A 16,324-nucleotide genomic window follows, 5' to 3' on the forward strand; every position below is an offset into this window, starting at 1 on the left:
CTTGTCCTGAGAATCTCTACTAAGCATGGTGGCACACATCGCCAGCCAATACTGAAGTACTACTCTACTGCTTCACACCACTAATTTGATACAACAACACCAATACTCTATATAATCACATTTCCTAAGTATAAACATACAGTATAATTTACTTGCGATAATTTTGACCTTCAGAGTTGGAAGAAGGGTAAGTATATGAAGGGCCACAGTTGATATACTGAATGACTACATATTCAGGCCCAGCTGGCAACACCTGTAAGTTGGATGTTTGTGGCTGTTTCGCGTATTGCCGGCTGAGTTTTAATTCTACAGTCAATCACTATATAAGCCCCAGGGCCTCATCTATTCCAACTTTTCTCTCTCAATTTGCATTGTCAGACATATGAAGGAGTACGGTACATAGTGTAGTTTTGTAGTCTGCTTTGCCAATAAGACAAATCACAATCATATGATGCTGTTGGCGTCAGTTATGGTGTCGGGTGCTGCACACAGCACTTGACCTGAATTTTGATGAAAGCACTGTGTTGGTGCCAGGTACAGTGTCGGGTGCTGTGTGCCCCCACCCAGTGAAATAATCATCAATAAAATGTTGTGTAGGTTCCCCAAACTAAGAATGTCAGTGTATTCACGAGCATCTATTTTTGTTTCAGATTATTTACATGAACTGTGAAATGGAACATGATTGCACTGATAAAATCATACAAAGCACACCAGATCGGTGAGGTAACATAACTTGGTCATGTGTACAATCAATGTCTGAACTGTGCTTTATTACAGCTACAAATTAATCATGCAACTATCCTAATATTCAACATATATCATATGGTGGACGCGCATGTCTCTAAAAAAAAATCTCACAGGATAATATGCCAAAGGTACATGGGCCTTCCTGATGAATCTCTCAAGATTCACTAATTGCAAAGGTAAGTTCTCACATTCTTATAATGCAAATACGCCCACTTACAAAGGTACCCGCAATTTCCTGTTGCGCACTCAGCAACGTATTCCCCTTTGCAGCTCCCTGTACGGAGCGGATATATGGATGACTCGACATATTTCCCATCCGTTGCACACAGACAGCATGGGTAGAGAAATGCATGTGACTTGCGATAAGCCTGAAATCAGGAAGGGTGGAGTTTAGACCCATGCCAGTCAGTTGGCCTGTAGCAGGCTACATGTGAGTAGCAGATATCTTTTTATATAAATAAGTCATTCACCATTGAAACATTGTCAGTTCTCTTGTTTGGCTGTGGTAATGAAGTATGCCGTGGCGGCAAGTTATGATGCTTGCTAGCATCTTCACGACCTCAGGATCAGCCACAAATTCGTATTCTGATAGCGTCAAACATTCAGAACATGGAGATAATGGTAAGGACGTTTTGCATGCAGATAAAATGATTGAATGATATTTACAGTCCTTATATAGATACATGGTCACCACTTCATGCTTTCATTTCCATATGCCATATGTGGCTGCCATTCTGCCATCACCAAATCCTGCCATTTTAAATCCTGCCATTCTGCCCTCACCAAATCCTGCCATTCTAAATCTTACCATTCTAAATCCTGCCATTCTGCCCTCGCCAAACCTCGCCATTCTACCATTGTGATTCACCGCTCTTCGGCCACTATTCGGCCACCTCATCGATTATCTATTAGTATCTCCATTGAGACTTCATGCATCAACTATGATCTCATGTTGGTGTCCATTTACACATGCGTGTGCAAACGCACTTTCATGGCTCAGAATTACTTGAGCCAGCACCAGCACTCATGCACTCAGACAAAGAAGCATCTGTCGTCGGCCATCTCTTCATTTAAGGAGTTTGCAAATTGCAGGAAAAAGTCGCGCACTTCCTCCAACGACATTGATTCCATGGGAGTCACCGACTCGTCTATTCCATTGTCGAATTCCACCTGCCTTCAAGGGAGGTGTCTCAACAGCCCAGGGTTACTAGTACTCCTCCACCCAATCCATTAGCCTCTGTCAGAGAGGCTACACCCCCTGACTGTGAAATAGGGGGAAATGATGGAGAGGATATGAGTTTGGCACAACGCTGACCAAGACGGCAGAATTGTCAGCTGCCCAAACGATTCAGAGATATTTTACCTCAGCCTCCACCCACTGTGCCCTTGGAAGTTCGCAAACTACCTCCCCCATCCGTCGGTCAAGTCATGGCATCACATGAAACCCCAACCTCGCCATCACATGCTACGTTCCACACGCCCCCAAACATCTTCGGGCTAGTGCGCCAATACTTCTCCTCTGCACCTCCATCTCACGATCCGGAAGAGTATGTCACTATAGCAGATCTCTCCTTTATTCCTGGCAGCCGCACGGTCAGCGAAGAAGAATACAACGCGCCCGTTGCTATCGCTAGCGATTCTCAGTACTACCCATATCCCAACCACTCCTCCTTTCAACTTGGTGACTGGTACTGGAATCAAGGGGTACAGAAGTCGCAAGAGGACTACACACACCTGCTGAAGATCATAGGTAGTGAGACCTTCAATACTGCTGACATGAGCTCCATGCATTGGAATGAAATCAACTCCAATCTTGGTGCCAACAAGTACGATCAGGGCAATATAGAAGAATGGGAAGAAAAAGGTGCTGGTTGGAAAAGGACACCAGTTTTCATCAACGTGCCCTTCTCCCGCACAACTGAAGTGCCAGGGCCTCGCGCTTTTCAAGCCGCTGATCTTTATCACCGCTCCCTTGTTGCTATCATACGGGAAAAACTAACCAATGCCTGAGATAACAAATTATTTCATTACGAGCCATACAAGCTATGTTGGAATCCTCCTCACCTTGATGGTGAAGTTCCAATATATGGAGATTTGTTCACGTCCCCAGTGTTCCATGATGCACACGCCAAACTGCAAAACATGGCCGGGGAACCTGGCTATGATCTTCCCTGAGTTGTGGCTGGCCTAATGTTCTGGTCTGACACCACACAGTTGACTTCATTTGGCAATGCTAAGCTATAGCCCACCTACATGTATTTTGGCAATGAGTCCAAGTACCACCGCTGCAAACTGTCATGTAACTTAAGCAACCATGTCGCGTACTTCGAGATGGTAAGTCTTTCCGCAGTTTTTGCAAATCAATCTCTAACACTCTTTGCCAGCTCCCACACTCTTTCAAGGATTTTACATCCGGCAAAGGCATGAACAGCGACTGCTCAACCCACTGTCACAGGGAACTGTTCCACGAGCAATGGAACATTCTATTGGACAATGAATTCCTGGAAGCATATGAGCATGGAATCATGATTCATTGCTGTGATAGCATCACACACAGATTCTACCCTAGGATCTTTACCTACTCAGCAGATTATCCTGAGAAGTACGTGAATTTCCTATCCTGCAGGTGTACACTTATCTCAACTTTACTAGAGTACTGATCGCCACTGTTTGAAATCTTGGGGGGTGTCCGTGTCCACGTTGCCTTATGCCAAAGGAGCTCATACACAATATGGGAAGACCTCTGGATAGGCGACAGTGCGAGACACTGGAACACAATGATGATAGATGAAGACTTATTGTAATCTCTGCACGGAAATTAATCTATGACAAGAATCTAGGAGTCGGGAGCGCAGCGGTGGAACACCTTCTCAAATCACAATCTTGGGTTCCTACCTTGGTGAGGGTTTGACTTTTATCATTGACTACAACTGACCAATTTACAGAACACATTTTCCGATCACCTCGCTGCTCTTGGTTTTAATGTTTTCCTCATGCTGGTGGTAGATCTCTTGCACGAGTTTGAGCTCGGTGTTTGGAAAATGCTTTTTATTCATTTGTTACGGATTCTTACAGCGGAGGACAAGAGTCTGATTAACAAATTGGACCAAAGGTACACTCTATGATTTGACATCACCCACCAACTGACCTCTCTACTACAAGATACAGGCAAACACCTACGTTTGGCCCCGCAACTATCCGAAAATTTTTGGCTAATGCTTCGGACATGACACGCATGGCAGCCTGAAACTTCAAAGACCTCCTCCAGGTATGAATTGTCTACTGAAGTTGGATGTGCCTTGACGCGATCTTAAGTGCGCTATCCCTGTCTTCGACAGTCTTCTCCCTGAACTGCACAATACGACTGTTTTACAGTTGTTATTTACTATGGCGCATTGGCATGGACTGGCTAAGCTGCGAATGCACTCTGATTTGACTATTGACATTATGGATCAAGTCACTTCAGCAGTCGGCGACCAGTTTCGCAATTTCAAAGCTCAAGTTTGTTCCACTTACAATACACAAAAACTTCGTCAAGAAGTCAAGGCTTGTGCCCGACACTATGCAAAGCGAGCAGCAAAACAAGCAGGAGGACAGGCAGCGCTGTCAGCTGGACCACCCAAGAATATGCACCGCAAGAAGGTATTCAATTTTCAAACATATAAATTTCACGCTTTGGGCGACTATGTTTCTACAATACACCAGTATGGCATGTGCGATTCATACAGCTCGGAACCGGTAAGTCCTATGGATGGTGTAACTACAAACTCCACCCGCTAACTATATCCAGGGTGAACTCGAACACTGCTCTCCCAAGGCTAGATATTGTCGCACGGACCGCAACTCATTTGTGAAGCAGCTGACGTGCACCGAACACCGTCAGGTCTGTATCCGTTGTATTGGCGACAAAATAAAACATTGTCTGCATGTTGAGATCGCTGAATTAGCAACAAGCCCACTCGCTCACTATCACATTGGCATGACACAAAAATACCCCATGAACTTAGGCACGTACTTATGCAGCCATCAAGGTGACCCGGCGATCAAGGTTAGCACAATTGACCTTACCCGCACCCCACACTAACACTTGCCTACAGAATTTCCATTCTAAGCTCAAGGAACATCTATTGCAGCAAATTCACAACTCCACAAATGTGCCTTCTTCGCAAGAAGTGTGCAACACTAATATGATCATTATCAAGGACAATCATATGTATCATCACAACATCACCAGGTTCAACTATACAACATATGATGTTCGCTGAGCTCAAGATGTCGTCAACCCACGAACCTCACACTGTAATGTGATGGCTCTCCATAGTGAGAACAATATGGGCAATGACAGTCATAAATTCATCTATGGTAAGGTACTCGGTGTTTATCATGTGAATGTAATCTACATTGGAGCTGGTATGGTCGACTTTACTCCACTGCGCATGGAGTTCCTATGGGTTTGTTGGTACGAGCCCATTGAGCAGGTCTCCTCCTGGGATTCCTCCACCCTCGATCAACTTAGATTTTGTCCCATAGATGATGGTTCTGCATTCAGCTTCATGGATCCAGCGGATGTACTCAGGAATTGTCACATCATTCCTGCTTTCGCCAAGGGCAAGAAACACCCTGATGGGTTGGGGGTGTCAGGGCAGGCAGGGGATAAGGATGATTGGCGTGGATATTATGTCAATCGGTGAGTTTGACGTACAATTACAACTACTCACCTCCGAGCTCATGATTGAAGGTTCGTTGATCGCGACATGTTAATGCACTTTCACTTTGGTCTTGGCATGGGACATGTCTATTCACATTATCGCCTTATGCACGTTGGGCTGAAAGAAGGCAGTTCAAATGTTGAACACCACGCAGAAAATGGAATTGAAGAAGAATACAAAGAGTACAAAGGCAAAAGCGAAAGCGAAGGTGAAGATGAAGAGCGTGAAGATGATGGCACCATAAGTGGACTCACTCTCGAGCAGCATTTTGGTGCCAGCTCTGAGTCATTAACTCACTTTAATGATATGTATGATAGTGAATTGGAATTAGATTACGAGAATTAGTTCTTGTTTGCTACCTTGGAAATCTTTTGGGGTCGCCATTGTACATGTAATAACCTCAAAGTCTATTTGGGCGCTACAATGGTGGGATGGCACATTTTTGTGCCACATTTAAGCACATTGCACATAATAACTTGGATGGCGCTGCAATGGCAGGTTTGGTGGGTCTAGAGCAGGTATGTAGCCGCCTTTAAAAGCTTGCCATTTTGTCTCAATAATCAACAACAATGTCTTTCTCTTCAGGATATCATCCAACTACAAGTGCTGCAACTTGCCAAGGTGTTACATGCTATGTGTACAATGAGTTGATGCTTTTGGTTTTGCCCTTCAGTGTACTTTGTTTCTACCATGCCAAGCTACACATACGTCGCTAACCCCAATGTTTCAGGGAACTCTTGTAGGCACAACTGACACATTGGGTACATTTTGGTCAGATTGGAGCCCACGGTGTAGCGATGGTCGCGGCATTGGGCTCAAAACCACGTATTTCCATACTCACGTCAACACCCAAAACATATGTGCACATGTCCGAGCCACTCCGTATCGGATCTGGCGCATTGGACCTTCAGACATTGCATCGGCCGATCACATGTTGCGTGCACTTGTCCATCCTGTGTCCTGTCCATCTGAACTAGCCTCACTAGGTGCATAGTCATTCCCGTGCATGTTTTCGGACATTTGTACCGCGTTATTACATGTCCACAGCACCTCGTGTCTTATTACATAGGACATCGGACCCGAAATATATCGCTACTATCTTCGCCTGTAGTTTTCCGAATTTCTACGTACTTACTTAAATACTCTGTAGTGACCTGTAGCAATCATTATCCAGTAGTTAGGAGCCGTTTCCCGACTCTGTGGATCACCCAGAATATTCTCATAGTTCTTAGTTGCATTGCGAAATATTACCATTCGTTCACCGTCATACTCTGTCACTTGTTATACTCGCGCATACCGCTCGCAATCCGACACTCGTTATAAAGTTTCCGACTCATTATTGTGAAGTCCAAAAGTCCAAAATCTCGGGCATTGCACTTTGGCTTCGGACATTGGATAAGTACCTTCGGACATCATCGGATTACCTTCGGACATTGTTTCGCAGCATTGGACATTTTGTTATTTGCATTACTGACACATTTTTACTACTAATACCAATTAGCAATCCCTTTAGGATTGAATGCACTTGCTCTGCAAGTATAGCAGCATAGGTCGTGCTAAGATCTACCTAAATATTTGTTGTCTAGGCAGTATGATTTCTGCTGAGCCCAGCAGGAATCAGCTTTCTACAACAGTGTATGCATTGTATGTAAGTATTATTTTTTTTGAGAATTTTTCAACATCTTACTATAGCATGCAGTGTTTACCATTATGTCTTGACGCCATACATGTTGTTTTCTGGGTGTTCTACACTATTGATTAGTGTTTACAGGTACAGCATCTTATCAAGCTCTCTGCCTATGTGGAAACCGGACGTGTTCATACTCCCTTACTTGAAGCAGAAGGCACTGAGGTCCCGGTGTACATTCTAGTGGTACATCAAATCTTTGCTATATCTCGCCATCCACTGATTGGTCTTGTAGAACGCTGCCCCCACCGCGATATTAGATTTGCCTGTTTTGTGTACCAGGCAGGGTCACGACAGGAAGATACATGTCATTTATGATAGTCGGGTAGGTTCACTTTTTTTTTTAAAAAAAAAATCTCTTTTAACAACATCACAGGTTGATTTAGCCAATTATTGTACCACCATTTATTGGGCCCACTATCCGTCAGGGTGCAATATGCCCATATTCCAATTTTCTGGTCACTTGTCCAATGTCTTTTTGTCTGCATCAGCATTGGGAAACGACGCCTTGAACTTTGGTTCTTGGATGATCTCCAATGCCCCTGTGAGGTCGGAAGGCAATGGTAGTCTCAGCACCCACATCAGCTATGGAGGACCTTATTCTGCTCACTCTGACTCTCATCACAACCCCAAGTCCACGCCCGCGCCTGATATCGCCATCGCCATCACCACTGCTCATTCTGAGTCTAATCACACCTCCGAATCCGTGCCCGCACCTGATATCATCATCATGGCTGCTCATTCTGACTCTCATCACAACTCCACGTCCGCGCTCATGCCTGATACCGCCATCACCACTGCTCAATCCAAAGATGCTGACCACTTCAAGGGCATAATGAAAAAATATCCGAAGTGGAGACTGGTCCTGTCCTATCTGTGGCTTCTTATTAGAGTGGCAATTTGTAAAGGCGAAACTGGGAACCCTCATTTTATCACCACAGCTTCACTCGAGACAAAAGCTGCCATGATACATGGCCTCTTCACTGAAAGTCTCACTCGTGCTAACATCAGCAACATAGAAGAAGGTGAGAAGCTCATTTATGAAATGCGCCGTACTCATTCATTTCCAGTAACTTCCACTAGCGATAGTAGGACCTTAAGTGAGAATGAGGTCCTCGCAATGGTATGTTTCCCCCTTGTTTCTATTACTTATCTCTCACATTGAATAGGTAGGACCATGGGTATCCCAATTTATCCACAATACAAGATGCATGGCCTCTCAGATAATCAGTCATCCTCGAGCAGGCTTTGGGCTCCATGATATTTTCGGTACCCTGCTCAAAGCTAGGCTTGAGCATTTGCTAGACCACTTCATGCGACCACACTCTATACGTCTTCTGTTCGATGTTAGTGTTCTGAATTTCTCTGCTGTCGAATTCTTATTGTGCTTTGCAGCAAAACAGATTGGTTTGGATCTTCCACACCCAATGTATCAAGTCTATCCTATGGCACATTGTGTTTAGGGTGACCATATCAAATGGTGTTACCGCTGCCACAACCCCCAGTTTACCACAGATTGTGGCCGATCTTGATCCCAATGTCTTCAGGAATACTTCTGTCTTGCCTGTGGAGACTCTAGCATTCATCCAGTTGTTTGTAAGTTGTATCTAATATGTGTGCTTTTCATTTTTGAAAACTGTTTCATTAACTCAAGTGTTACTTGGCGCTCCTTCGAGAGCTAGAAGGTGTCGTGGCCCAAATTCCTGGTGCTACCTTTGACCAGCCAATCTATCCATCTGCAGCCACAGTTTATGAAGAGGCCATTGAGACACTCAACATACTCTTGCCACTGGATTCAGATCCAGGACACTCGGTGTTCATGACCTGCATGGCCTCATTGTGTGATCTCGCATAAGTTTCAAAATTCTAATGATCAAATTTCACATACTAACTAAAGGAAATGGGGCATCCAGCGTGAATGATGTTGTGTGAGTTGTTCACACATAAGCAGTACATTTGTCTTGCATATCTTGCCCATGCCCACTTGTGTTTTCAATATTATGTTGTTTCTGTCTAGCCTGGGCCATTCCGCACCTAGCGAAGCCATCAGTTGACCAAAGTGTTTCATAATGCAACATGTTATATTGAGTTTGACTAAGGTGTTGTATTTCATATTTGTCTGCCATTTTCCGCCATTGATGGGCACAGGTTATTACTAAGCTATGGCAGGATGGAGGAGATGGCGATCAAACTGTAAAAAACTGTTAATAATGTAGGCCCAGTTGTGGGAATGTCTCAAACACCCCACTGGCTTTGAGATGTTGATGAATTGTCCAACTTTTGCCTCTACATGTGTAGGGCATCCAAACAATTTTTTTCTCAGGATTGAGGATACTGAGGACGCCCTAGGATCTTGGCTCTGGACACACGGGCTCGAAGTCGGTTAGTGCACATTTATTTCATATGTTCACTCATAACTTAACTTCCAGCTGCCGGACTCCCTCTTTGCCACTGCTGCTGTGTTGTTTGGTTTGGTTGACTATTGTGATCTCACACTTCTTCTTGAAGTAAGGTCTTGAGGTAGTTGCGAAACAGACACAACTTCAACAAGCAGAGACAAATCCCTCAGAATTTCTTCCACAAGGAGGGCATTATTTCATGGGGAGATAGAATGCACCATGCTCAAACAGAAGTCTTGTTATTTAGTACAGCTATTGTGAACTTGTGCGAAGTGTTGAACACTAGAGGTCAGCCGTGTAAGCCATAGCATTAAAATTCTTATGTCTGCTGCTAAGTATATTCCCAGCAATCGTCCCAAAATTACTGCCTCCAGTGAATACTGTCGGATATACTAGTGCATACAAAGCTCCTAGTTTGCTTGATTGCAAGCACTTCCAACCTACCAAGGATATCCAAGATAAATGCTGTGCATGGCTCATCACATCATCGCCTTTTCAGGACACTGTGGAAGTGGGTTCTGATGCTAGCCAAACACCCCCTGAGTCTCCTCGTCATCATCAATACCCCCTAAGGGTGAGTAGTTGTAGTATGCCAAGGGTCCTGTCTGATACTGTGCAGCACGATGACCAACTTCTCTCTATGCCTCATTTGACAAATGCCCTGGTTGGTAACGTCAAATTTGGTACATACATCAACACATCTTTCGTGGAAACTGACGAGCTCTTACTTACCAATAACGGCAACACATTCACATGAAAGGAGGACAAAACACTGGATGAACTTATGTCTGTTTTCCATATTTTGGATTTGAAGAAGCAGTGGGCACAGGCCGAGGTAGACATGTTTTCTGAAGCTATTGTACTGAATGCTGAATTGGAGTTTACTGATGATGGTGGGTATGCAACATTTGGTCAATTTTATCACACTAATATAATTATCATAGGCACGTCTTCGGGGAAGGTTATGATGTATGATTCACGTTTGCATGATGATTGGTTTGATGATTGGGTTTCGACTTCGTCCGCTCCTTCCAATACCTCTTAATATTCGGTAACACTCTCACTTTTAGTTGTACTGCCTGTTTGTAGCCTTTTCCCCACCCTGGTCAAAGTCGTGGGCCTGCTGTATCTCTCGCATTTGTATTGGTGTCTTGCATCAATTTGTTGTACGTTCGAACTCATTCTATGTTATTCCTCTTGCTTCTGTTCTATTATTTATTTGATTTTATTTAACATGAAATATGGTGATCTGCTATGCGTCTATTGCGAGATCAATCTAAGTCCTCATTTCAGCGACTCCTGCACAAGATCAAGCACACAAACCTGAATTTCAGGCTCACCCTTCATTGGGTCCCTGGACACGAAGGGGTTCACGGGAATGAAGAGGCAGACAAAGCAGTGAAAACAGCGGCAGAGGGAAGGCATCACACCAGTCCCTGTGAGTCTCACAAAATACCTTCGTAACAACCTGCTGCCGCTCAGTCTCAGCCATCAAGCAAGCCCATCAAGAATGCACCCACACCAGATGGGCCAAAATCTGGTCCACCTCTCCTTGCTTCCAGCACATCCAGCACATTGACCCCATGCCATCGAATGTTCCTTCCTCAAACTTACGTCTTCCTTCTCCAAGCGCCTCACTGGCCTCATTGGACTTTGCACTCGTCACCTCCCATCAAACCAACACCTCTTCTGTCTAATGAAAGCCGATTCCCCAGATTGTCCGCACTGCCCGCAGACTGATGAAACCATCCCCCATTATTTATTCGAATGTCCGCACTACCTTGCAGCACATCACGTCATATCCCAAGCCTTGGAACAAAAGTCCACGTCACTCTCGCACATTCTGGCAGACCCAGATGCCATCACTCACCTTGTCCGAAACGTCAATCAGATCCACAGACTGAAATCCACACTAGGTGAAATATTGATGCCTAATACATGACCTCTCTGACGCACCCCAGTATCTAGTTGCTACTCTGCCTTCATCCTAACTTCGACAAACCAACATCTCTCACACCTCCCTTACTACCCTATCCCCACCTAATTCCAATAATTCAGCTCACTCACACGAGATCCCTGGCCTCTCCTTGGGGACTAAGCCAGCAAGCCATGGATACTCAACAACCTTGACACATTGGACCTCCTGCCCCCTGTCCAACCAGGAAGCGCCCACTCTAGGCCTCCCTGTCTCCATACTTACATCTACCTTAACTTACTGCACGCCCCAACCGATCTCTGTTTGGTCCACGTCAGTGGCCAAGCATGTGTTATATATTTCTTGATAGCTCATAACCATGTAATCTTACTTATAGTCATCCCTTAGTTGAACACATCACCCATCTAAAACGGCCGGCGGGAACAACGGACTGGTGGGGTATGCCTTACACCAGGGCATTTGGGGTTGTGGTGATGGGACGGAGCACGGGGCTCCTTGACTAGACAGTAATGTCCTACGTAGAGTACATCTCTCAATGGACAATAATTAGAAAAAAAATCTAAGTCCTCGCTCATGTATTCAAAAGTCATATCTTTGCATACTAACGATCAGAGCAGGTTAACCTCAGTGAAACATTTTTCTGGACATGAGCAAATCTTCCGCATTCAATTGGTCACGACTCCTTCGCTGATCTACAAAGCAAACCTCACAGACACCTCAAACCCTTCCTCCCCGATGGGACACCATACTTCCACCCCCCACTGTTGGTCACAACCCTTCCTTGCCACTCCACACCTGTCATCTCCTGACCTTTGCCAACCCTCCATTCACTGGATCATGGACATCAGTGTAATCGAATGCGACAGATGAAGTACGTACCGCCTAGTTTGCACTACCACCCTCGCTCTAATAATGATATTCTGTGATATCAAACCTTCTGCTAGCCTTGCCTTCAGGCCGTGAAACCCACACGCCCACTGATCTGCCATCAGTGTGTGATCAATTCGAATATTTGACTTTACTTACAGTGTTTTGTGGCCCCATAGTTTTACTAGTTCAATGATAATGCACGTTGAAGGAGATAATGAACTAGTAGTCTGTAAATGGTTGTCGCAGTTCCATCCCACATCGTCCCACATGGTATGGGCAGCACCGAGGAAATGACCAAAATGTGTTACACTGCTGCTACATGCGACCCCGATGGATTCATGCATAGGAAGTATTCCCTCAGGCCATATCTCTATGGCTGCCATACTGAGCTTTTCATCGGTTTGACCATGTACAACGAAGACGAAGTTCTTTTTGTGAAGACTATGAATGCATAAGTTCTGTCCGTGGACGTTGGGATATGTGCCTAATATATTTTCAGCGTTATCAAGAACATCACCCACCTCTGTGGTCGGTCGAGATTGAGAATATGGGGTCCTGAGGGGTGGAAGAAGGTTGTTGTATGTATTGTCTCAGATGGATGCAGCAAAGTCAACAAGCAAACACTTGAAGATCTCATTCTTGTGAGTTTACCCATTATTGATTGGGTTTGTTGCTCATGAACTGTCCCTAGATGCGCTGTTACCAAGAAGGCATCACTAAGGACTCGGTTGGCAGGAAAGGATGTGACTGCTCACATTTTCGAGTGAGTAGATTGAGTGGAAAGGTTAAATTCATGATCTGCAGATATACTTCAAATGTAGTCGTTACGGAGACTGGGGAGGTGTCTACTGGGAACTGCCCAGTTCAGATCATCCTCTGCTTGAAAGAGCAGATCAAGAAGAAGCTCAACAGTCACTGCTGGTTCTTTAACACTTTTGGTCCATTGATCAACCCGAATGGTAGGCATGTTACCCCATGAGGGGTTCCTAAGACTGATTTCATACACAGTCTGTGTTCTTCTAGACGTTGGTACCAAGCCAACCAGTACATCAGTCTACGAGTTGTGGAAATGTGAGTGGATCTCGTTGGTTCGAGATTTTGCCTGATGATGCTTTCTTTAGGCTTCAATAAACACTCTAATGTTGGAGGAGCCTGTGGAGAGTGTGTTATACTTATTGTCCCATGCTTTGTTTGATTGATTTTTTGTCTAGGATTTGTGTTGACACTGGCAGAGCTTGCTTGTTGCTCCTCACGAGTCCTCTTGCTGCTTCTCAGAAATTTCGAGGTAATACGGTTGCAGCTCTAGCCTCACGAATTGATATTGATTTTGACATAGTAGGACAGTATATAATGTCTTATATCCTCGACAAACCACTTGAGGTAGGTGGTCCATCATTGGCTACACTATCAACACCCTAATCTCCCAAAACAGAGCGTGTTCGGTTACATCAGCGTGCTTCCTGGTGCATTTAGCGCCTACAGATATAGGGCCCTCCCGAATGGTCCTAATGACAAAGGCCCCCTTGCCTCGTATTTTAAGGGAGAGGCTATGCATGGTTGGTATGTGATATTCTTCCTTCAATTTCTTCTTCCATCAATGATCATTCCAGATTGAAACATGTACTTGGCTGAGGATCGTATTCTGTGCTTTGAAATTGTCATCAAGAAACGGGAAGGCTGGATGTAAGTGAAATATTACTTTCAGTGCTTCGCGGCTCCCTTGACGCGCTCCGATAGTCTTAGATATGTCAAGAGTGCCAAGGCTGCTACAGATGTTCCCACAACCGTGAGTAGAGATATATCTATTGTGATATGTAATTTCATATGTTTCTCCAGGTGCCCGAATTCATCTCTCAGCGTCGCCAATGGCTGAACGGGTCCCTGTTTGCTTCTTTCCATTCGACAATCTTCTTCTATAGAATCTGGACATCTGGGCAAAACCCATTCGTATGCTTGTACTCCAGGTTCGTACAATAGATTCATCAGCACCACATTACTAATAAGAGCTCATATAGATCGAGTTTTTTATAATGCAGTCCAGCTCATATTCACGTGGACGTCACTTGCGAACTTTTACCTGGCTTTTGTCAGTAGTCCCTTACCCTTGTACGTCAATGAGTCTGATATAGGTATTATAGCTGGTTCATCGGCAACTACGACAACAGATGGTGCTTTCAACTTCCTGAGCCAAGGAGCGGGACAGGACATCTTCCAGGTTTTCTTGAAGGTGGGGGAGCAAGACCTTTATAAACAAGGATGAGGTCCTAATTGTCATTCTAGCTTTTTATTGCCCTCCTGTTTGTCGTCACCATCTGTTCACTAGGAAACCAGCCACAGGTATGCACTTTGACCCCTGACAGACCATATGCAAAGATTAACTTCATCTTTTCCAGGGGTCCAAATGGATTTATTCGCTCTGCATGGTACTTTTCTGTATTTGTAACATCATCACACTTTGGTGCGCCGGATGGACGGTGTATCTTGCTGTACCTCATACCATCGCTGGATGGAAGGACTTCCCTCAGTGAGCATTTTAGTGGTTTGAGTATGTTGGTGTGATAGCTTATCATTCTGACTAGGCTTGTCGCTATGAACTAGGTGGTGGAGTTTTTCAGGTATATGGTCATTGTGAAAGTTGGCAAGCCTACTGCACGTTCAAAACCTGGAAACAGGGGCAAGTGTGACAGTCAGATTCTCCTCATGCATTACTTGAACCGTGTCCACTTCAACACGCCAATGTAACCTCTCGAGCTCAAGATCTACCATCAGATGAGGAATGTTATTGGGATTGATCCTGTTTTCTACAAGTACATTTTCACTATTGATGCTGATACGGTGAGTTTATCTTGTTGTTTTCTTCATTTATGCTGATCTCCCTTTAGCAACTAACTCCAGAGTCTCTGAATCGATTAGTCATGTCTGATGCAGATGACTCAAGCATCATTGGCATTTGTGGCAAGACCAAGCTTACGAACGAAGAGGGTTCATGGCGGACGATGATTCAGGTATCATTACATCTTTGACCACCGCCGTTGCCCAAGCTGACAACTAATACAGGTATACAAGTACTACATCTCTCACCATTTATTGAAAGCCTTCAAGAGTTTGTTTGGTTCAGTATCTTGTCTTCCTGGATGTTTCTCGCTCTACCATATCCGTACTGCAGACAAGGGCCGACCTATCATCATCTCCAACCGTATCATCGGGAACTATCTCAACATGCAAGATTTGAGAGATGACAGTGACAAAAAAGTATGCCATGCATCTTTTTCATCTTCTGGTACTGATTGTTTGCAGAACCGCTCATGAGGAGATCATGGCCAAGTTCCCCAAAGCTGATCTTACATTCCGGAAAGACTTTTTGAATGAATCAATTGACAAAACTCTATTGTTGTGTCTTAGCAGTCCTTTCGTTACATAGACACATCCAGACAGAGTCAAGTCCCTTGTGCTTTGGTGGGCCTCGATAATGGTGGTTGCATATAGGTGGTTCTAAATCAGCTATTCTTTTCAAGCGGAATCTTCATGCTAAGACAAAGGTATGTGTTTGATAGGTCAAAGTAGACCGTGCTAACCACCCCCCACCTCTTTCAGCGAACTGCGATTCTTCCATCAGGATGGCGCTCCCCATCTTTCTATATGTAACTTTTTTCTTCAAGACTTGCTAACTTCACTGTGCCCGACATAGTTTACCACAAATGCAACAAACCCTGCCTCCCCACTCATTGGCCGCGCTCCATCGCAGGCAATTTATGGGACATTCACTTGTACCAGTCTCATTGTTTTATTTTGTGGTCAGCTAGTTGCAATGTATGGTTCAATTAATTGTTGGGGTGTTGTTCCTTGTAATATCCATATCAATATTATATTTTTCTTGCACCAAGTGTGACAAAATGATGATATCAAGGCTAAACATACAATGACGTGTTTTGATGCTAACCCTTGAAGGTTTTTTTGTCACACTGCTGCTGGCCTA

The 16,324-nt window shown here is 44.5% G+C and overlaps 4 protein-coding genes across 4 annotated transcripts; all 4 read left to right on the forward strand.

Annotated features, from left to right (window-relative positions):
• Positions 1–1,738: 1,738 nt before the first annotated feature.
• On the forward strand, positions 1,739–2,757 carry EDB93DRAFT_1099607 (uncharacterized protein; the record flags this gene model as incomplete). The annotated part of the gene is made up of 2 exons (XM_041446931.1): positions 1,739–1,932; positions 2,067–2,757. The coding sequence occupies 2 exons, from the start codon at positions 1,739–1,741 to the stop codon at positions 2,755–2,757; spliced, it is 885 nt and encodes a 294-aa protein (XP_041312931.1).
• Positions 2,758–5,159: 2,402 nt separating this feature from the next.
• EDB93DRAFT_1245012 (uncharacterized protein) lies at positions 5,160–5,801 on the forward strand (the record flags this gene model as incomplete). The annotated part of the gene is made up of 2 exons (XM_041452264.1): positions 5,160–5,434; positions 5,486–5,801. 2 exons carry the CDS (start codon positions 5,160–5,162, stop codon positions 5,799–5,801), a joined length of 591 nt encoding a protein of 196 aa, XP_041312932.1.
• A 1,778-nt stretch (positions 5,802–7,579) lies between these two features.
• On the forward strand, positions 7,580–10,587 carry EDB93DRAFT_1245013 (uncharacterized protein; the record flags this gene model as incomplete). Its single annotated transcript, XM_041452265.1, has 12 exons — positions 7,580–8,168; positions 8,214–8,266; positions 8,313–8,489; positions 8,539–8,739; positions 8,798–8,982; positions 9,467–9,521; positions 9,573–9,650; positions 9,713–9,839; positions 9,890–10,116; positions 10,162–10,248; positions 10,303–10,435; positions 10,487–10,587. The coding sequence occupies 12 exons, from the start codon at positions 7,580–7,582 to the stop codon at positions 10,585–10,587; spliced, it is 2,013 nt and encodes a 670-aa protein (XP_041312933.1).
• A 2,355-nt stretch (positions 10,588–12,942) lies between these two features.
• On the forward strand, positions 12,943–16,151 carry EDB93DRAFT_1274450 (chitin synthase-domain-containing protein; the record flags this gene model as incomplete). Its single annotated transcript, XM_041454384.1, has 19 exons — positions 12,943–12,989; positions 13,040–13,111; positions 13,153–13,307; positions 13,357–13,419; positions 13,470–13,509; positions 13,560–13,728; positions 13,781–13,908; positions 14,086–14,134; positions 14,185–14,312; positions 14,385–14,434; positions 14,487–14,575; positions 14,629–14,685; positions 14,742–14,872; positions 14,964–15,086; positions 15,123–15,183; positions 15,231–15,353; positions 15,406–15,600; positions 15,835–15,887; positions 16,037–16,151. 19 exons carry the CDS (start codon positions 12,943–12,945, stop codon positions 16,149–16,151), a joined length of 1,848 nt encoding a protein of 615 aa, XP_041312934.1.
• Positions 16,152–16,324: the final 173 nt, after the last annotated feature.

This window comes from Suillus bovinus (assembly GCF_016758785.1).
Source record: "Suillus bovinus strain UH-Sbo-P2 chromosome Unknown EDB93scaffold_2, whole genome shotgun sequence".
Taxonomy (NCBI): Eukaryota; Fungi; Basidiomycota; class Agaricomycetes; order Boletales; family Suillaceae; genus Suillus; species Suillus bovinus.